The sequence below is a fragment of the Haliaeetus albicilla genome, chromosome 13, assembly GCF_947461875.1.
Source record: "Haliaeetus albicilla chromosome 13, bHalAlb1.1, whole genome shotgun sequence".
In the NCBI taxonomy this organism is placed as follows: Eukaryota; Metazoa; Chordata; class Aves; order Accipitriformes; family Accipitridae; genus Haliaeetus; species Haliaeetus albicilla.
In genome coordinates, this window is record NC_091495.1 from 29820359 (window position 1) to 29837974 (window position 17616).

Genomic DNA, 17616 nt, shown 5'->3' on the forward strand with positions numbered 1-17616 from the left:
GAGGGAACTCTGTCTTGCCTAGAGTTCTTACCCAGGACCCAGGTACTGTGGAACAGTCTTCTTTCTGTAAAGAAAGAAAGAAAGGTGGAAGCTTAAGCCTTGCTTTATCCAGGTGACTTGAGCGTGAAAGATGTGAGCAGGAAAAAAATTTCCAGAGGTGATGGCTATAGAATGGTGCCCAGCAATTCTCAAACAGGTTGTACATGTTCCATGTTCAATGAGTTGGATGCTCAATTGGGGACTGCTGGCCTGACTGTGTTCGTGTTGCACTGATAGGTTTGTGTGTGTACAGTATCCAACTGATCTAGGAATACTGGCTTTACTACGTAAAGGTTGTACACTTGGATAGGCACATGTACCAAAAGCCCATACATTACATCCAATTCATTCCAATTTTGTCATGTTTTCCACATGTGCACATCAGATGTCCCACATAGAGCTGATCTATACAGACAGAACACTCCCTGGATCTTCAAACATGTAAAAGCTCAGATTGCAGCTACCTCCTCTATGGAGTCTGGCATCCTAGTTTCTTGGATGAGTGACTGAAACCTACAGACCCTTCTATAACTAAATTTCCAGGCAGAAAAGCCCCTGCACATCTGTGGAAGTTAGCCCTAGTCTATATGTATACATATACACACAACCCCCCTACATGTGTGTCTATATTCTGTATTTATCTATATCTATCTCTACTTGCATTCACTCATACACTTTATGAGCAGCCATGATGTGCCTTTTTTCTTATGAAATAAATAGAATGGCAGTTCTTAATAGTAATTTTGGAATATTTGAAAAATAGACATATTACAATTTAGTTTTAGAAGATAATGCCTTATACTATTACAAACCAACAAGTTGCATCAGCAGTTTGATCGTTTTAAGCAATTTGTCACTTAGTGTCATGAAATTTCCTCTCTGGGTGGAATTCATATTTAGATGATAGGATTATACTTCTCAGCTTTTTTTGAAAACCTTAACCTTTCAGTTTCTCTACATCAGAATTCATGAATCAGAGTCTATGCTGCTATCTGATTGCAAGAATGCACAGGGAATAGAAGCATACAATTAAACAGGATTAATATGGCAAAATAAGACCCCTCAGGTCTTCCAACAAGTCAACACCTGGTGGTCGTAGCAGCATCCGGTTACTTGGAAGGATGCTCTTTCCAACTGCTGTTAATAAATGCCTCTTTTCTATGCAAAGTGGAAAATTTTTGAATGCACACGCTCACCGAATGGCACAAAGTAGTGCCACAGTAAGAATTTAATTCAGTCAGAGAAATATGATCTCTATTCAGGTTTCTCTCTTTAAAGCTGTCTCATTTTCAAAGCTACTTCTTGCAGCTGTAGATCAACCCTAAGAAAAGAAGACACAATATTTTAACAGACATTTTTAGCGCTACAGCGACTGTCAAATGAGAAGTGCTGATGGACACTTGATTTACATTCAAACAAAAGAGCATCCATCTAATTAATTCTCACATTTCACTTAATCCTCAAAGCCCATTGTGGCATTTTAGTTTTACAGTAGTAGACGTTGAGTCAAAAGCTGGCAGACTTGCCAACAGCATCAGGGAGAACTGCTGAAGGAGTAGAATTAGTAGTATTGGATACTTGTTTCTTCCTCAGACTACGAGATCAAATCTTTTTTGAGAAACTTTTATTATACTGAAGGTGCATGTATGGGGACGAAGGATATATGTTTTCACTATAGTCTATGTTTTCTTCCTACAGCCACAAGGAAACATGATGCACAGCTCCCCAAGATAGCATTGAACAAGCAAGCCCTGAAATAGAAACACTGTAGTGCACTGCCCTGCCTGAAGTGATGAACTTATTTGGTGGATGTGAGCTACTCTCCCACTCAGTGACACGCTGCAACAGATGGATTACACCAGCCTGCACTGTGCTGGCACTGGGACTATTTAGCTCTTCCTAAACTAAAGAGCTAGGACATGTCTAACCAACCAAGAGATTTTGCCATAAACTATCATGGGTGACAAAAAGAAAAAAAGATTACATGCAGAAATCAATAATTATTGCGATTCAAATAGTTCAAAAAACCAAACATAGGATCAGCAGGGAGCATGGACCTTTGGAGAAAGATGCACACATTATAAATGCCAACTTGTAAAGCTGGAAGTCAGAAGAAAACAGTGTTGTTCAGATTCAGTCTCTTGAAGCTTCTGTTCCTGAACAGTTTGAATTCCTTATCTCTGGGCTAAGTGCATTTCAGAGGATAAGATCCCAGTTCTTTACAGTTCCCATTTTAGTAAATCATAAAAAACAAAAAACCAAAAACCAACTTAAGATACATCGAAGATTCAAAGAGTTTTCTCTCTGTAAGTTGTAAGACTCTTAACTGAGCTGAAATACAACCTTAGGTTATCCCTCAAGTTCTGCTACAATAAGAACCTCAAAAGAATTTTTGTAGACTACAGACAAGAAAAGATAAAATAAAATCTTACAGAACCACTGACCACCCTAGGAGCTACAGAGCAGTTAAGTATAATTACTGTCATCTTACATAATATTACTTTTAGCCTGCACAATTAGCATTTTTTTTAGCCTGATTGCCCAGAAGTTTTAGACCTGCTTTATTTAAAAAAAAAAAAAACCAAACAACAAAAAACAACCAAACAAAAACCAAGCAAAAAACCTGCCTCAAGTTTGAGGGTTTCTCTCCTAGCATATATGAAATATCATTATTAGAGAAGCATGAAACAGTACAGCAGTAAACAATAAAGACTTCAAAAAAGGCTTACCCCTACACATAGCTTCATTTAGCCCAGAAACTGGTTCAACTGTTCTGTCGCTCACCCAGTGTAAAACAAGTATGTAAATGAGAAAGGGCGGGGAAGGGGGGGGGGGAGAGGTTCAACTTTATTAATTTTAAAATAACCTTATTTTTCCTATTTCTGCTGTCTTCTTAGATGTTCTGCTGTTGATCACAGAGACTGCTACAGTAGAATTAGCAGTGCTTGGGTCTTTCGGTAGATGAAGAGACAACTAAAACCTGGGCACCTATGCCAGCACTCCAATAGGGAACGGGTACCTTAAGAGTCCCAGATTTCCTTTAAAGTTGGGAGAAAAACTGTTCTGGATTTATTTTCTGCTCAATATTTAGACTGTTTAGTGAAATGACTATCACATGATGAATCAACTTCCTTTCTTCTATCACCTGTGTTTGTCCTACAGTATTTTAACTGTGAGTCTAAAAGGTTTGGGTATTTTTCCTGTGTATCCAGGCCAAAGAAACTACCCATCTTATTCTGTTAAAACACAAAATAAAATCTGGCATACCTCAAACATTACTACATTGGCATACTAGAGAAAGGAGTTGAACTTTTTCACACCAGGCCTTTTCTTGATTTTCGATTCAACTTGAGATTGACCGGCAGCCTGGGAAGTAGTCACCATGCAAACTACCTCATTCTATTATTATTTCTCTGTTCTTTATGTGCAGAAACTATACTAGTTTTTATGCTAGAAATGACAGTAGGGATTCTATTGCCCAAAATGTGAATATTAATAATCTAAATTTGAAGGACTCAGAATGCCTTTAATCACCAGTACTGGAGATCAAAAAAGCTAATGATTTTCCAGGTGAACTTTGCCACATCCTGATAAGCAACTGTCCAGAGTATGATACTTCTACACAGTACTTGCCCTTTTTATTCAAGAGTTCAGCCAGACCACAAAATGGGAGGTTCACATGTTGCTTTTGTTTCAGGCTTCCAGCAGGGAATAAGCAGAAAAAATATCCACAGTAAGAATAAATCTTTGTAGAAAGGGATGAATAGTCTTCACTACCCTGAAATATGAGCCTACGACTCACGACAGAAAAAGTTTGGAGAAATGGAATCAGAGCCTTCACAAATGTATTCACGAATATTCTGAAGGCAGGGGACTGGAGGTCAGTCAGCTTCTCTAACTCTTTGAAAGTGTGATGGCTATATTAAAAGCAAAGCTGTATCATTTTGGGTGAAAGAACATTAAATAAAATCAATCACAATCAAATCATCAAAAGCTGAGCTTTAGGTTTTGAGATGTTAAGAAAAAAGTTTTTGGTATCATGGACATTAGAAAAAATCTTTTATCTCTTCAATATTCAACTTTTCCTGAAAACAAAAAAGTAATTAAACATTCAGGAATATGCGAGTTCATTTTTAGCATTTTGGGCTTATTCTCTGAAGAACAAATAAAACCAAAAAATATGTATTTAAAAACACAGAGAAGAAAAAAAGTGATCCTACTGGTTTTACTTATACCAACTTAAAATGGACAACACAATGATAACTATCTTTTGATCTGACTGTAAGTAGAATTTAAACTGGTTAGTCTGTTTTGTATCCAAAGGGTAGAAATCCTTCTCAGCTTTACTTATAAGTTCTCATTCAGGTATGGCAACATACTATGGTTATGGTTATTGGGGGGGGGGGGGGGGGGGGGGGGGGTTGTTTCTTTTTAAACTTTGGATATTTCTAAGTTAAAGAAATATTCATTTTTACTAAGAAAAGCATTACTGATCTCTCCTACACATAGAGTCCTGTGGAAATTCTCAGGATCTACACCACTGTAAAGTAGCACCTGATCTTAAATGCTGAGAGAAATAAAAGAAGAATTTAATCTTTAGAACATGGCTCACTTTTGACTGGATGAGGTCTCTCAAACAGGTTAAAGCCAACTTGACAAATGAGATCAGTCTGTCCTGCTAGAAAAGTCACAAGAAGAAATTTTATTTCTGTGACCAGATATTCTTTGAAGACACATTTTACGGAGTGGGCATCTGTATGTGTGTTTATACACATATGCACACCAACTTGTATACACACACTTTTTCATGCTGCTCTCTTGTATTTAATACGATTTCTTCATCTGTTCTTTTCAATTTCTGTGGAGTTCTTTTAAAAAAAGTTTGGAATAGTAAATACTATAGTACCTAAAATAGTCTATGTAATCCAGATATAGTATCGTATCATTGAATATACAAACCCTCTTTGTTTTACTTCTCTCCAAAAGGTGAGAGGAATTTCATATGTAAATAATCAAACTTCCAATTTAAACCATATTTTGGGAAAGGAGGATTTTATAGATTTTAATCTGAAATAGGATTTCCATTTTAGAGAGAGGAGTTTAAGAAAATAAATTGTATTTTAACAATTAATAAATACAGCTTTGCTATATATTTTGCTCTTACCAGGAATGCATAGATAGAATGAACACTATCTCAATTTACTTATCTTCGTGAGTAAAAAGACTGAGAATTCAGAGGAGAAAATAGAAAACAGTTCAAAACTGCATTTTCAATAAGTGTATGCCTATCATGCATTTCTATTCACTGCTCCCTCAGAGCAGTGACAGTACTCTGCTAACATTTTACAAGAAGCTCGCTGTAGAAGGCAAGAGAAGAAACATGCTAGCGCTCAGAATTACAGACACACAGACAGAAAACAAGTAATTCTTCCTATCCAAGCCCCATCCCATACAATAATTCATCTCTTCAGAAAGAAGGAGAAAGTCTTTCACATTATAGCAAAGGATTTTAAGTACCACCAAGTAATTCTGGTTAAAATAAGTTTCTCAGTTTTACTCTCATTTTTCCTTGTTTTCCCATCAATGACAGAAGAAAGGGAAGTCTGTAAATCCTAACTTCCATTGGATAGAATTTGCAAGCACGCTGTTCAGACATTATTCTTGCCTGAACCTTAAGGTTGGTGCTATTTTCAAAGAAGTTGTGCCTAAAATGACAAAAAAAGTCTGTCTTGTTTTGTCTGAGTATAAAGCATAGTCAAAATGGAAAATGCAGAATGCCCATTATGATTACAAGATGCAAAATTTGTATTATGATCTGCCATATGCTCATAAAAGTTTGTGATGTAGGAGTTGTGAAACTAGATGAATCATTTGAACTTGACCAGCAGTTTCTTGAGAATTTTAATCAAAGCCTGTAAGTACACAGTATTTGAATTAGGAGTAACTCACAGGAAATATATGTGCTTTTAGAGCACACATTTTCATCTCCTTAAGCTGTTGTCAAAACAACACATCAGAAATGTAGCAAGACTTATTTTACCACCAACTAGGCAAAGCAGGAAGTACAGATTAGCACTACCACATACCCATCCTCAGAGATGGGCGAAGTCCTGAGAAAAACAACCAAACATCTAAGCTAGCCTTGCTTGGAGGAGAGTGTTGGAGGGAAAGTGATTGGACAGCATGACCTCCTAATGTCTATTCAGCCCTAAATTATACTACGATTTTTATGTTATTTCAGAGCTGTAATTGAGGGAGCATGCCACATGTCAAAGTGGAAAAACAGAATAAAGGGCCCTTCAAATTGAAAAGAGCATGTAAGTAAAACTTCATCTTGACATTAACATCAAGAACACAGATTAGAACAAAACAAATTTTAGTCTCACCATGGCCAAGAGGAAGAGTGCAAAAATGTGCTATTGTCACTCCACTGAAAATTATACCAACGTATTGTTCCTTTTAAAGAAGCAAACACTGCCTTCAAGCAAAACAACGGAAGTCAATCCAAGTATTGTGAAGTCTGGATATAATACAAAATACTAACATTTGTCCTGAGAATTAACTCCTTTTATTTTTCTACCACACAGGCTTGACATACTATACTAATTTATTTTTATTTAAATATGAAGTCTATGATTTATATTCTATGTATGTCAATTAATTGATAAAATTATGTCTGATGAACTTTTATCCTTTTTTGTTTGTTTCTTTTTAAATCTCTTCCTCATCAGAACTAAATGGAAAAGATTCAGGATTACCGTTGAAGAAATGAATTTCATATCCAACAGAAAACTGACCTCTTTATTTAAATGATGGTAATTCAGCAGTAAAACTTTTAAATTATCACTACAAAGACAGTCATCCAGAAGACTTGTAGACCAAATCAAATGTCTTCCCTCCACTGGTTTAAAAAAACAAAACAAAACAAAACCCCAAAACCCCAACTTAACAGTGACAGAACAGAACTTTCTAAACATTTAATGTTTCAGGATTTTTGTTATTATTTTTAGGACACGTTTTTACTACCTTCGAGAGATGCTCCAATTACTAAACCTTGGTCAGATTAAGCACAGCAAGTGTGCATACTTTTTACAGGCTAACTTATTAACTACCAGAAAGCTACCACTTTCTGACTTCAAAAAATTAAAATATTAATATTCTCACTATAGGGTATCTGCAGGACCCCCCGGGAATGACACACAAGTGCTTTGCACAGTTCATTAAAAAATACTTAACTGCCATCTAGTGGCTGAATAGGCTGACTTCTTTATGATGTCTTTCAGGCTCTCTAATGACCTCATTTTTAATATTTCTACTTGCGTCCTCATGCTTCCTTCAGGGCCTAAGAAATCCTGACATTATCAGAAGACAGTGTTTTAATCACAAAGTTCAGCTACTATTCATATAGGAAGAACAACAGACTGGAACAGACAATCTCTGTTTAAATTATATTGAAGTCTCAACTCAGAGAACCTCGCTTCATATTTTAAAAAGTATAATTAATTAATCTGCTACAGTTGTAGAGCATGAAAAATCTATTAGTGCTTATTAGGCTTTCTAAAAACAAAAAGAAACCTGAAAATTTCAGCAGGTTTAAAGTGAAAAGTAAGTTCTAATATTAAGAATCAAAGACAGATTTCCATCAATAAAATTGGAAACTTCTGCGTAAAAACTATATTTCATGAACATGAAAGACAGTATACCTGATTTGCACTTATGTCCTGGAGTGAAGTTTGACAAAGGTTAGACTCCTTTTTACTGCCTGAGCAAAACACTCTGTACTTAAGCAGTTCCTATGACCCCAGCAGTAGTATCTTCTGCCAGGTTTCTATCATCTTCTTTCACACAACTTGGTTTCCTTTCTGTGCATTTTTGATAAAGCATAATTTATCCTCAAGGCTAACAAGAAAACACTATCTGCCTACATATGCTTCCTGATATTCATGCACTTTAACCTAAGATATCTCAATTCTAACGTTAAACATTGGACCTACAATTAGAACATAAGTTCCTGTGCACCACATATTGCAAGCCCGGCTTTATTTTTTGCAAGATAAGAACAAGAGAGATTTATACCTCTGAATTTTTTTAGCTTTTTGTTTTTTGAGATTGGGGTATACCAGCATGCTGATGCAGGAAGTTTACATTGATACAGTTCTCCTTAAAACAATATATCCAATTCTATTTGTCAGGACAGAGATCATCAGTTAGCTATAGTATTTACTTCGAAAAATGCAATAGGTACAGACTTCACTATCATTCAATTCATATGGAAAACTTCTAGAAAAGTTTGCTTTTTTCATACTCCTTTCTTTCCTCATTGAGACAACCGAATATAGCAGATCCTTGTGAGTACAACATACATTTTTGTTGTTTTTTTTTACCCAAGTGTGTACCTTTTTTCCCCAGCTGAAATCCGATTTCAGCAGTCATACTTTTGTAGGAAAAGAATTGGTTTAGAAGAACTACTGATTGCCTCCCCAAGCCTTCTCTTCCCCCTTACAAAAAGTAACCTAGCAAGTAGTGAAGGGGCAGAAGAGAAGTGACGTGTTCCCAGGATCACTGGGTCCTTCTGAATGAATATCTCAAGAAGACACATATAAAATGAAGCAGTGTAAAAAGAGCCACAGCCATAGAATGGTTTGGGAGCTCATAAAGGAAGAGTTCCTAATTTTCCTCCAGTTTCTGTTGAACACAGTTATTAACCAGTCTTGTATACAGTTTGCCTCTACCCTGATGGAAGCCATATAATACCAAAATAAAACAGGTTTTATTTCACCATTTCAGACAACTGTTATATTTACCTTCTTTATCTTACCTTCACCTGTAAAGAATAATCTTTCTGAACTTTCGTTTAAGAGAGTTTTGAGCAGCATGCATGTTTCAGAGACTAAGTCTAGCTGCGACATTTTATAATAATGAAAAGTAAATCCCAATCCTGCCAATGTTTTATATTTTCTAAATAGACTGATCATGTATTTATCTTAAAGGATTTCACAACCTTTCTTCTTGTATTATTAAATGTCAGAATTGGAACATTTCAAATGTCACTAAGTTATTACCCTAAGGAGTTATAATAATTTGTATTTAAAGACTAGAGTAAGAAAAAAGGTCCCTGCTGAAAGGCTGAGAGAGGGGTTACCTGTAAAGCGTGGTAGTTAAGAATACCCTAAAGAGACACTCCGAGAGTCAGACTTATAATATTATGTTTTCAAAGTAGAAAGTATACTCAACATGGCAAACCATGTCCTGGAATTTAAGAGTTTTAAGGCTAGCTCTGTTTCCCTATGACATTGTTGGGAAGCACACCAATAGATCATGTATTAGAAATCTGTCTTCTGTGCTTGAGAACTGCCAAAATTTTGACTGGTTGTTACTATCAGTTGAAGTACGTGGCATTCCAAGAAGACACATAATTTTGGTTCAGGGTTTATTTGTTGGTTTAAATGGGTTAAACCAAATCAAAGTGAACAACTGAGCTGGAAACATTACAGGCATAAGAATTTTTTGATGGCAAGCTTTTTTGCTGTAAATATAGTTTAAATACTCAATGCAGCCTATCTCATGACCAAACTGCTAGAAATTGGAACAGTCTGGCAAAACCTCATCTCCTGAGACAGGGTTACAGAGACCAGGCATCGTCAGTGGCATGAAGAATAATTCATTACATCCGGATGCTGACCTTTAAATAAATGTAATGAGGACTTTATTTTTAAATTTGTGTGATACTCAGAATAGACACTCATCACAAACGATCAAAAAAAGAAGAAATTTTAAATATTTTGATAATAAGGCATATAAGAAAACAAGGAATTTAGGTGACTTCCAGACATCTTCAGATTTTTGGTTCTGTGATGTCCCACTACTAACCAAAGCCTACTTTTCGTGTACTCACAACTATAAGATGCCTTTTTTTTTCTTTTTTTTTTTTTTCATTCTGCTAAGAATCTTTTTTTACCTACCATGTAAACAAAATCAAGCAAACCTGAAAACTGAGTTAGAATGTAGGGGGAATTGCAAGGATACCACAAAAGATTGGTGCACAAAACAGAAAGGAAATTGGCTCTTGCACAAAAGTACAGTTGTCAAATCTAAAAATCAGGTTTGAAGCTGGAGATTCTAAATCTGAACATTCAATTTTTCTCTTCTTCCTTCACTAAAGGAGTTAGGCCTAACAAAGCTTTCTCTGTTTGTACTGGGAAGACTAAGCAGAAATTGTTGCTCCTCTGGCATTTCAAAACCAGGACTTGAAATGGCTGCCAATTTTAAGTATTTTTCCTCTGCTTACCAATTCCTGCACTAGAAGCAAGCACATCCTCAGGCCCTCATTTTTTTTATTTGTAATTTTTGAAAATTAGCTATCTTGGACTCCAAAGATAAGTCTTAAAAACTTTAGGAAATTACTCTGCAAAATATGAAAGTTATGTCTAACATTGTAAAGGTAAGGAAATGGAGAAGATATATAAAAAAGCCCCTTCCAGTGGCAAGACAGCATAGAATCCAGGCTCAGCGTGTGTGTTATTTGTGCTTTTAATTTAGAATTATTCTGAATCTTTTAGTTAACTGTTTATCATAAGTGAGATAAATTATCAGCGTCATGTTACATTTGCAGTTGTTTCTATGTCAGTATCAGCTATCTCCAATTATTTTAATAGCATGTGGAAAATGTCTTTTCCGAGGGAGGGGAGAGGGGAAAAGCTTGTAAGTAGACTTAGTTGATCCATTTCAAATATTACACTAGGGCTCTCTTTGTCATGTATCGAAAGAAAAGAGAAAAATCACCTACTTGGCTCACTTCAGCCAATGCTTGCATTCTTCAGAAAGAAAAACTATGGACAAGCTAGACAAAGAATAGAAGAGGCTAGATCTCCGATAGAAACATTTCATAGTATTTCACCACTTAAAAAAAGTACAAATAACACCAAGAATGATTTGATTGCAGTAAAGGATTTATCTACAAACATGACAAAAAAGTTAGTGTGACTATTCTACTTTCCAGATGTTTTTATAAATTGATATAGATAGATATTGATAGATAGGTAGAATACACTCAACTGTTTGGGACTGTACAGAAATAATTTGAACACATGAAAACATTTTATCCTCATACAGCTCCTCAAATTAAATAATTTCCATTCTAATTTTAAAAATAAACCAGAATGATGATGACATAATATAGCAAAAACTTGAGATGATTTTGTGCAAATGAGGTGATCATGCATTCATAAGTTATTTCTGCTCTTCTTTGATGAATAATAGTACAGAATGGAAGAAGTTCACATTACTGTCATAAGAGATCAACACTGAGCAAGAGGGATGGGGAATCTCTAACATCACCAGCAAATGCAATTCAGTAATTGGACAACATAATAGGCTAGTTTTAAAAATAACAAAAAAAACCCAACCTGAAGTAAACATTATTTCTTCAAGCAATCAAACAGTACTCTAGTGCTGCTGGTTAAACTTAATTCTCAATAGCAAAAGAATCAGGGGTTTTTTTAGGTAAAGTACCTAAGCATTCATGAACCTATTTCCATTAATTACATCTCCAATTTTAAAAAGTCTTTTATATAAGTTGTTTCTTGTAATGTATTAAAGTCCTAGAGACAGATTAAATAGGCTCCTTATGTGCAATACTGTTATGGTAGTATAGGAAAAAGTTCTTTTTCACAAGAAATACTAGAAAGTATTGCTACTGAAACCTGGGTGACTGAAATATAAAAATAGCATGGGACAAATATATTTTAGATGAAACTTAAAATATTGCAACGTAGAATAATTTTGTGATGTTATCAATGGGCTCTAGTCTTAAATGTTCGTAATTATGGAGGTAGAAGAATTTATGTAACTGACTAGAACTCCTTTAATGTTGTTTGGCAAGACAAAAGCCATAAAGGTAATATACCTACTGTGCCCACCCATGGTTATAAAATACTTGATCGAACGTGGATTAAATTTGCAAGTCTAAAGATCAGTAGCACGCATTTCACTAAGCATTCCTTATTTTCTCCCTTATAAGCAAACTACTGATCATTTTCACAAATGCTGCTCAATGCAGTGATGCTTGAGCCATCCAGACATTAACAACAAAAAAAAAACCAACCCCAAAACAACAACAAAAGCCCCCCACAAAAAACAAACCCCACCAAGGAAATAAAAAAAGAAAAAAAAAAAAAGAAAAAAGAAATAGATATCAAGAGCTTTTGGCCACTCTTTGTTGCAAACTAAGATTCAAAGACACCAGAACTTTACCTTCCTCTTCCTGACCTCCAGAACAATTGAATAGTCTTATTCTCTAGTAAGATAAGTCTGGTACCTGTGATCGGAGAGCTTTCACAAAAAAAAAAAAAAAAAGCTAGTCTTCTGAGGAAACACAATTTGAATTTCCTCAACTCCATCAAACTGCACCATGTTTAATGAATAACATAACATGAGTGGTGACATGTTAAAAAAGATAAAATAAAATAGGTTGTGTTTACATTGAACAAGTCCAACCCAGACTAAGTCTCCACTATCCCAGTATTACATTATCTCCTTTTGAAGTCCAGCATGGCACCCTAAGTCTGTTCACCTACTACCACCACTATAAACTTCAGTGGAGAAACAGAAAAAAATCTCTGCCACTATTATGGACATGAACTTTTGTAGATTAGCTAATATAACCAGATCTTCTATTACTATTCCTTAGTAATGGCATCCGACCTCCAGAACCAACTGTTAACTTACTTCTGAGTGAAATGAACAATAACATTTTACAAGAATGACCTTAGACAGGCAGGAACCTTCAGTCTCTGTACCTAGATACACTATGGAGCATGTAAGCACTTTGAAATAAAAATTTAGAATCAAATCCACACTTCCGAATGTTTGCAGACAGAACATTCAGTACACTAAACTACTGCAAAAATGTCTGAAGTAATGTTTTTCTGGTCTTTTTACAAAATGATAGATAAAACACTTCTGTTAGAATCTTACCTGTACCTGCTGAACATCTTCTATGCACTGTTTCTCTGTTTCTAGGACAGTAGATTTCAACTCTGAATTTGAAAAGAAGACACAGATTTTAAAAGTTCTATATAAAAAAAAATCATTGATCTTTTGAAATACACATTAAGAATTTCATTAAAAGAGGGTAGAGTTAAAAAGAAAACAATGTTAACTGTCCCACTTTCCAAATTATCCACCTAAAATTAACTGAACAGATTATATGTGTAAATAAAGCCAGCCTGATCTCACTTTGCAATGTATGTATTATGACTCAACATTAAATGCCATCATCTTAAACTTGAAAGAAGTGCATTTTGATTGTCAAAATTTCTGATTCAAAGAAAAATAGTTACTTATGACTCTATTATACACATTCTGTTATACACACAGTGATACAGATCTAAACTCATTTTAAAAGTGTGCTTGAATGCAATTGGCCTTACTATTGCAAATACATTTTTGAGAAATCTCAATTTCATCCTAGCTTTATAATTCACTGTATACAACATCTCGGCCTTACAAAGGGATGGTTTGGGACAGTACACTTACTGTGTAAGTGTACAGTCAGAGCTTCCCAGTACTGGGGACATTCAAACTGATTCTTCAAAACTAATTCTTCACCTTTGTACTAAATTCCACACTCTCTCTTTTGGGCAAAGAAACAACATTAATCTGACTTTTGGAATTTTGACCACGTTACTCATTTCCATTGAAAAATAAAACAGCAGTACTTTGTTCTATTTGTATCTTGTTCAATTATTTTCTACTTTAGAATAACTAATAAGAATCCTAATGAATATCTATGCATTCCTTCACTTCATTACTGTCTTTAAATGGAGAAAAAAATTGTTTGTCCCAGCATGGTGGTTTTAAATGGAACTACTGATCTCCAACTATCGCTGTGATGATGAAAAATAAAACAGTGGTGGGACTAAGAACTTTTATCTGTGTATTTTAGCTGGAAAATGGGCATCAAAACATAAGACACACACCCCCAACTAGATTCCCTTTCCTATTTTAAAACCTGGATAACTATTATTCTCTCTACAAATACCAGTCTTTGAGAACTCTGTTTTCATAAAAACATTTCTATTTAAACCAAACCTAAGCACAAGAGAAATTACATTAAAACCTCAATTGCACTAATATTTACTTCAGTGAGAGACACATACTGCACAGTCCTGCATTGTTTTTACAGTTCAGTATTTTGATTGGCTGCTGGATAAGAAATAACAGATTTTGTGCTGGAAATGACACAAGCATGTAACAACCCAATACACGGACCCTCAAGTCTTTTGGTAAGCCATTGCAGAGAACAACAAAGACTTAATTTTAATTTATTTATGGAAGAGAGAGGGTCTTGTAGTTAAAGCACAGAGCCTGAATTAAAAGCTTTGCTCTCCATTCTGACCTTTCTACAGATTTTTTTTCTCTGACCTTAAAGAACCTCTGTGTGCCTCAGTCTCCTTGTCTGATAGGAGATAACTAGAAAAAAGAAAAACAGGGAAAAAAACCCCAACCACAAAAAAAAACCCAAAAAACCAAAAAACCAAACCAGCAGCTACACAGTGTAAAGATCTGTCACCAGCTTAGTAGCTACTGCTAATGATGCCTCCTTAACTGGTCATAGCCTAGTTTTGTACACAGGACAAGAATAGAAATATTTTTTCTTATACCTGCCCAGAGAACATGTGCATCTCACACCCTTCTTACATCTTTAAAGGGTACCACTATACAGCAGGCAAATCTGTTGACTGTTTGCAGGAAGAGTGAATCAGTTGTGGTCCAGTACCTCTGGATTGATAATTCCTCAGCCTTTGGCCTCCTCACAGCTTTTTGACAATCCCAGCTGTTGGGAGGCGAGACATACAAGGGGGAAGTTTCATTGCCAGTGGCTGCAAGGCCACCCCTTGAAAATTAACAGACCTCAACCTTTTTTACTGAAGAAAATTCAGGATGCTACTAATGAATTGGACACTCACTCCTCATTGCAATCAAAAGAACCTCACCAAAAATAGTGAATTATTATTTTCTGGTAAAAGCAATTAATGTCTCTTCTGAAAGAAGGGAAGAGTATTAACGTTTTTAAACTAAGCAATTGTGAGATACTTGTTTTACAAATTATCTGGAAGAGAACATTTTTGGCTAACCCTACCTCAATTGATTTGCAGAACAAGGAAAACTTCACTGGTATTTGGGCATTGGTGATCTCCCTGAGGCCTGTGTACGTGATTTTAATTTTCTGTATGGTTGAGAGAAACTTTAAGATTAATTTGATCTTTGCTTACACCAGGCTTTATTCTTTCCTAACGTTTTAGTACTAGACAAGACATGTACACGCACAACTTAGAAAGTAATGTTTCCTGTTATGCAAATTGGCACAAACTACCTCCCTTACTCAAAAGTTCTTAAAAAAATAAAGTAGGATAAGGCTGTTCCTATATATTTGTCAATATTTAACAATTTGACAGAATTGTCTAGCTTATTTTTACCTTACACAGATTTTTGTTCTAAAAAGGGTTCTAAATATAAGCCGAGTTCAGGGTGATATGAGCAGATAATTTTAAGGTTAGTTTGCCAAAATTCATCAAATACAATCTATTCGCAGCAAACTAACAGGGTTTTATCTTCGTTAAGCAAAACTAAAAAACAAACAAACAACCCCCCCATCAAAAAAAAAAAAAAAAAGAAAAGAAAAGAAAAGGAAAAGAGTGCTATATGATGAATGAAACCTTCCCTTTAACCCAAACCAAACTTTTTTTTTTTTTTTCCATTTTTCATAAAACAAAGGAAAGGAATGTCTGGGCAAGCCTAGTTTTGTTACAGACTAACTTAGTTTTCAGGGTGTAAACCCACACAGAGGTTAGTGTGTTGGGACTGTTTCATTTTGCAGGAGAAGTTGTATAATCTTTGAGTCTCTGCCCAGGTGGTTAGGACAGTCCCACAAGAGCAGGATAATTGGGCTCCAGTGCCTGCATATTTGTCTTTCCCTATATGTTAAGTGGAATAGTGTAATCAGCAAAGCATTAAACTAATTGCATTTCAAATACTGTGTTGTGTTTAGATTCAAACAATGTACTGGGGTCTGACAGTGGTAGAATCAAATACCATAAGAAGTGACAGAAACAGCTTTTGCGTATTCAGATGGAAAATTGGTGGCATACAATTGATCTTACTGGTGATATTGACTCATTTCATCCACAACCTTTTATTAATCCAGAACTGAAAAATATTTTTGGCATAAGCATTTGCTGACTTGAACTCAAATTCATATTAGGTATTTCCAAACATAATTTTTTTAATAAACAGCCAACCTAAAAAAAAACCCAAACAAAAAACAAACCAAAACAAACTAGAAACCCCCCCCAACCAACCAGACCAAAAAAGCCCCAAATAATACTGACCACTCTAATAGCCCTTTCCTCACACCCAGCAATGCTCCACATGACAGAGAGCACACAGCAAAACTATTTAATATGTACTACATTAAACAGATTATTTACTACTATGTTAATTTTGGAACAGATTACCTAAAACCTTATGGAATTTCCTCTTGCCTTACTTAAAACTTGAAGGCCAAGTATTGTCCTCATGCTAACGTGTATAATAAAAGTAAAGAATTTACATATAAAAATATCCTGCTACTTTCCTCTCCCGATCAATACCTTTGTATAAAATGGATGGGTTTGTTTATAAACCATTATCTCCAATGTTAATATTGTGTGTGTTTAATCCATACAACAATAATTATATGTAATGCAAAAAAACCCTAGTCTGCACACAGTAATTTAAACCTTTAAAAAAAATGCTTGTCGCCTCCACCTTTCAAAGGCATATATACATCAAATAATTTAATTACAAATCTTGGGGAAGGTGTTTATCCTTCAGGCTTCACATGAAACATCACTCACCTCCAGGTTCTTCCACATGGCAAGCATGTGAACAATCAAACAAAAAGTTAAATTATTTATCTACCTGAATTGTATTCAGAACAAGTATAATTTTTCCATTTCCCTCCATGCCCTACACTGCAAATTCACACCAAACCCCAAAATTTCAATAGTATTTCTGTCAGCACCTCAAGTAAACTTTGAGAACTATTTGTTTCATTTAGAAATAATCACAATACACAATTTTCCATTTTACTTCTGTTTTCTTAATATTTTTGCAGTTTTTGAGAGGGCAGTGGCTGAGATAAGGAACAGACAAGTACTGTACACATTACATCCATATAGCAGGTATAATATTAAATAGAACAACATAGAATGTAAACAAACCATGTATAAAATGAATAAATTTAAAAATTATTCGTATTATCCTTTTGGTAGAAATACGCTTCCAAATTGGTAAAAAAGGTAAAAATCTTTACATTTCAAAATCTTTTACGAAATCAATGTTCTCCTAGATTTTAGGGCAACAGAACTGTTGTTAACTTGCACCAGCCTCTGTCAGCCTAAAGCCTCAAAGTGAAATAATAAAATATTCACTCTTTTGTTTTTCCAGTGCAGAGTATGTTCATAAATACTCTCATCACACGTCCATTAGCTAAGTCTCCAAGTTGAGAAATGCAACCTGTCCTCTCAGAGTACA

The 17616-nt window shown here is 35.1% G+C and overlaps 1 protein-coding gene across 2 annotated transcripts in view; it reads right to left on the reverse strand.

Moving 5' to 3' along the window:
* FMN2 (formin 2) overlaps positions 1–17616 on the reverse strand; it is a 164502-nt gene that overhangs the window by 112096 nt on the left and 34790 nt on the right. The window contains exons 4-5 of one of the 2 annotated variants that reach the window (XM_069800660.1): positions 13015–13076; positions 32–64 (exon numbers count right to left, since the gene is read on the reverse strand). In XM_069800660.1, the coding sequence (XP_069656761.1) occupies positions 32–64; positions 13015–13076 (95 nt within the window). The remainder of the gene's footprint in view (positions 1–31; positions 65–13014; positions 13077–17616) is intronic. The other variant, XM_069800661.1, reaches the window with a different exon arrangement.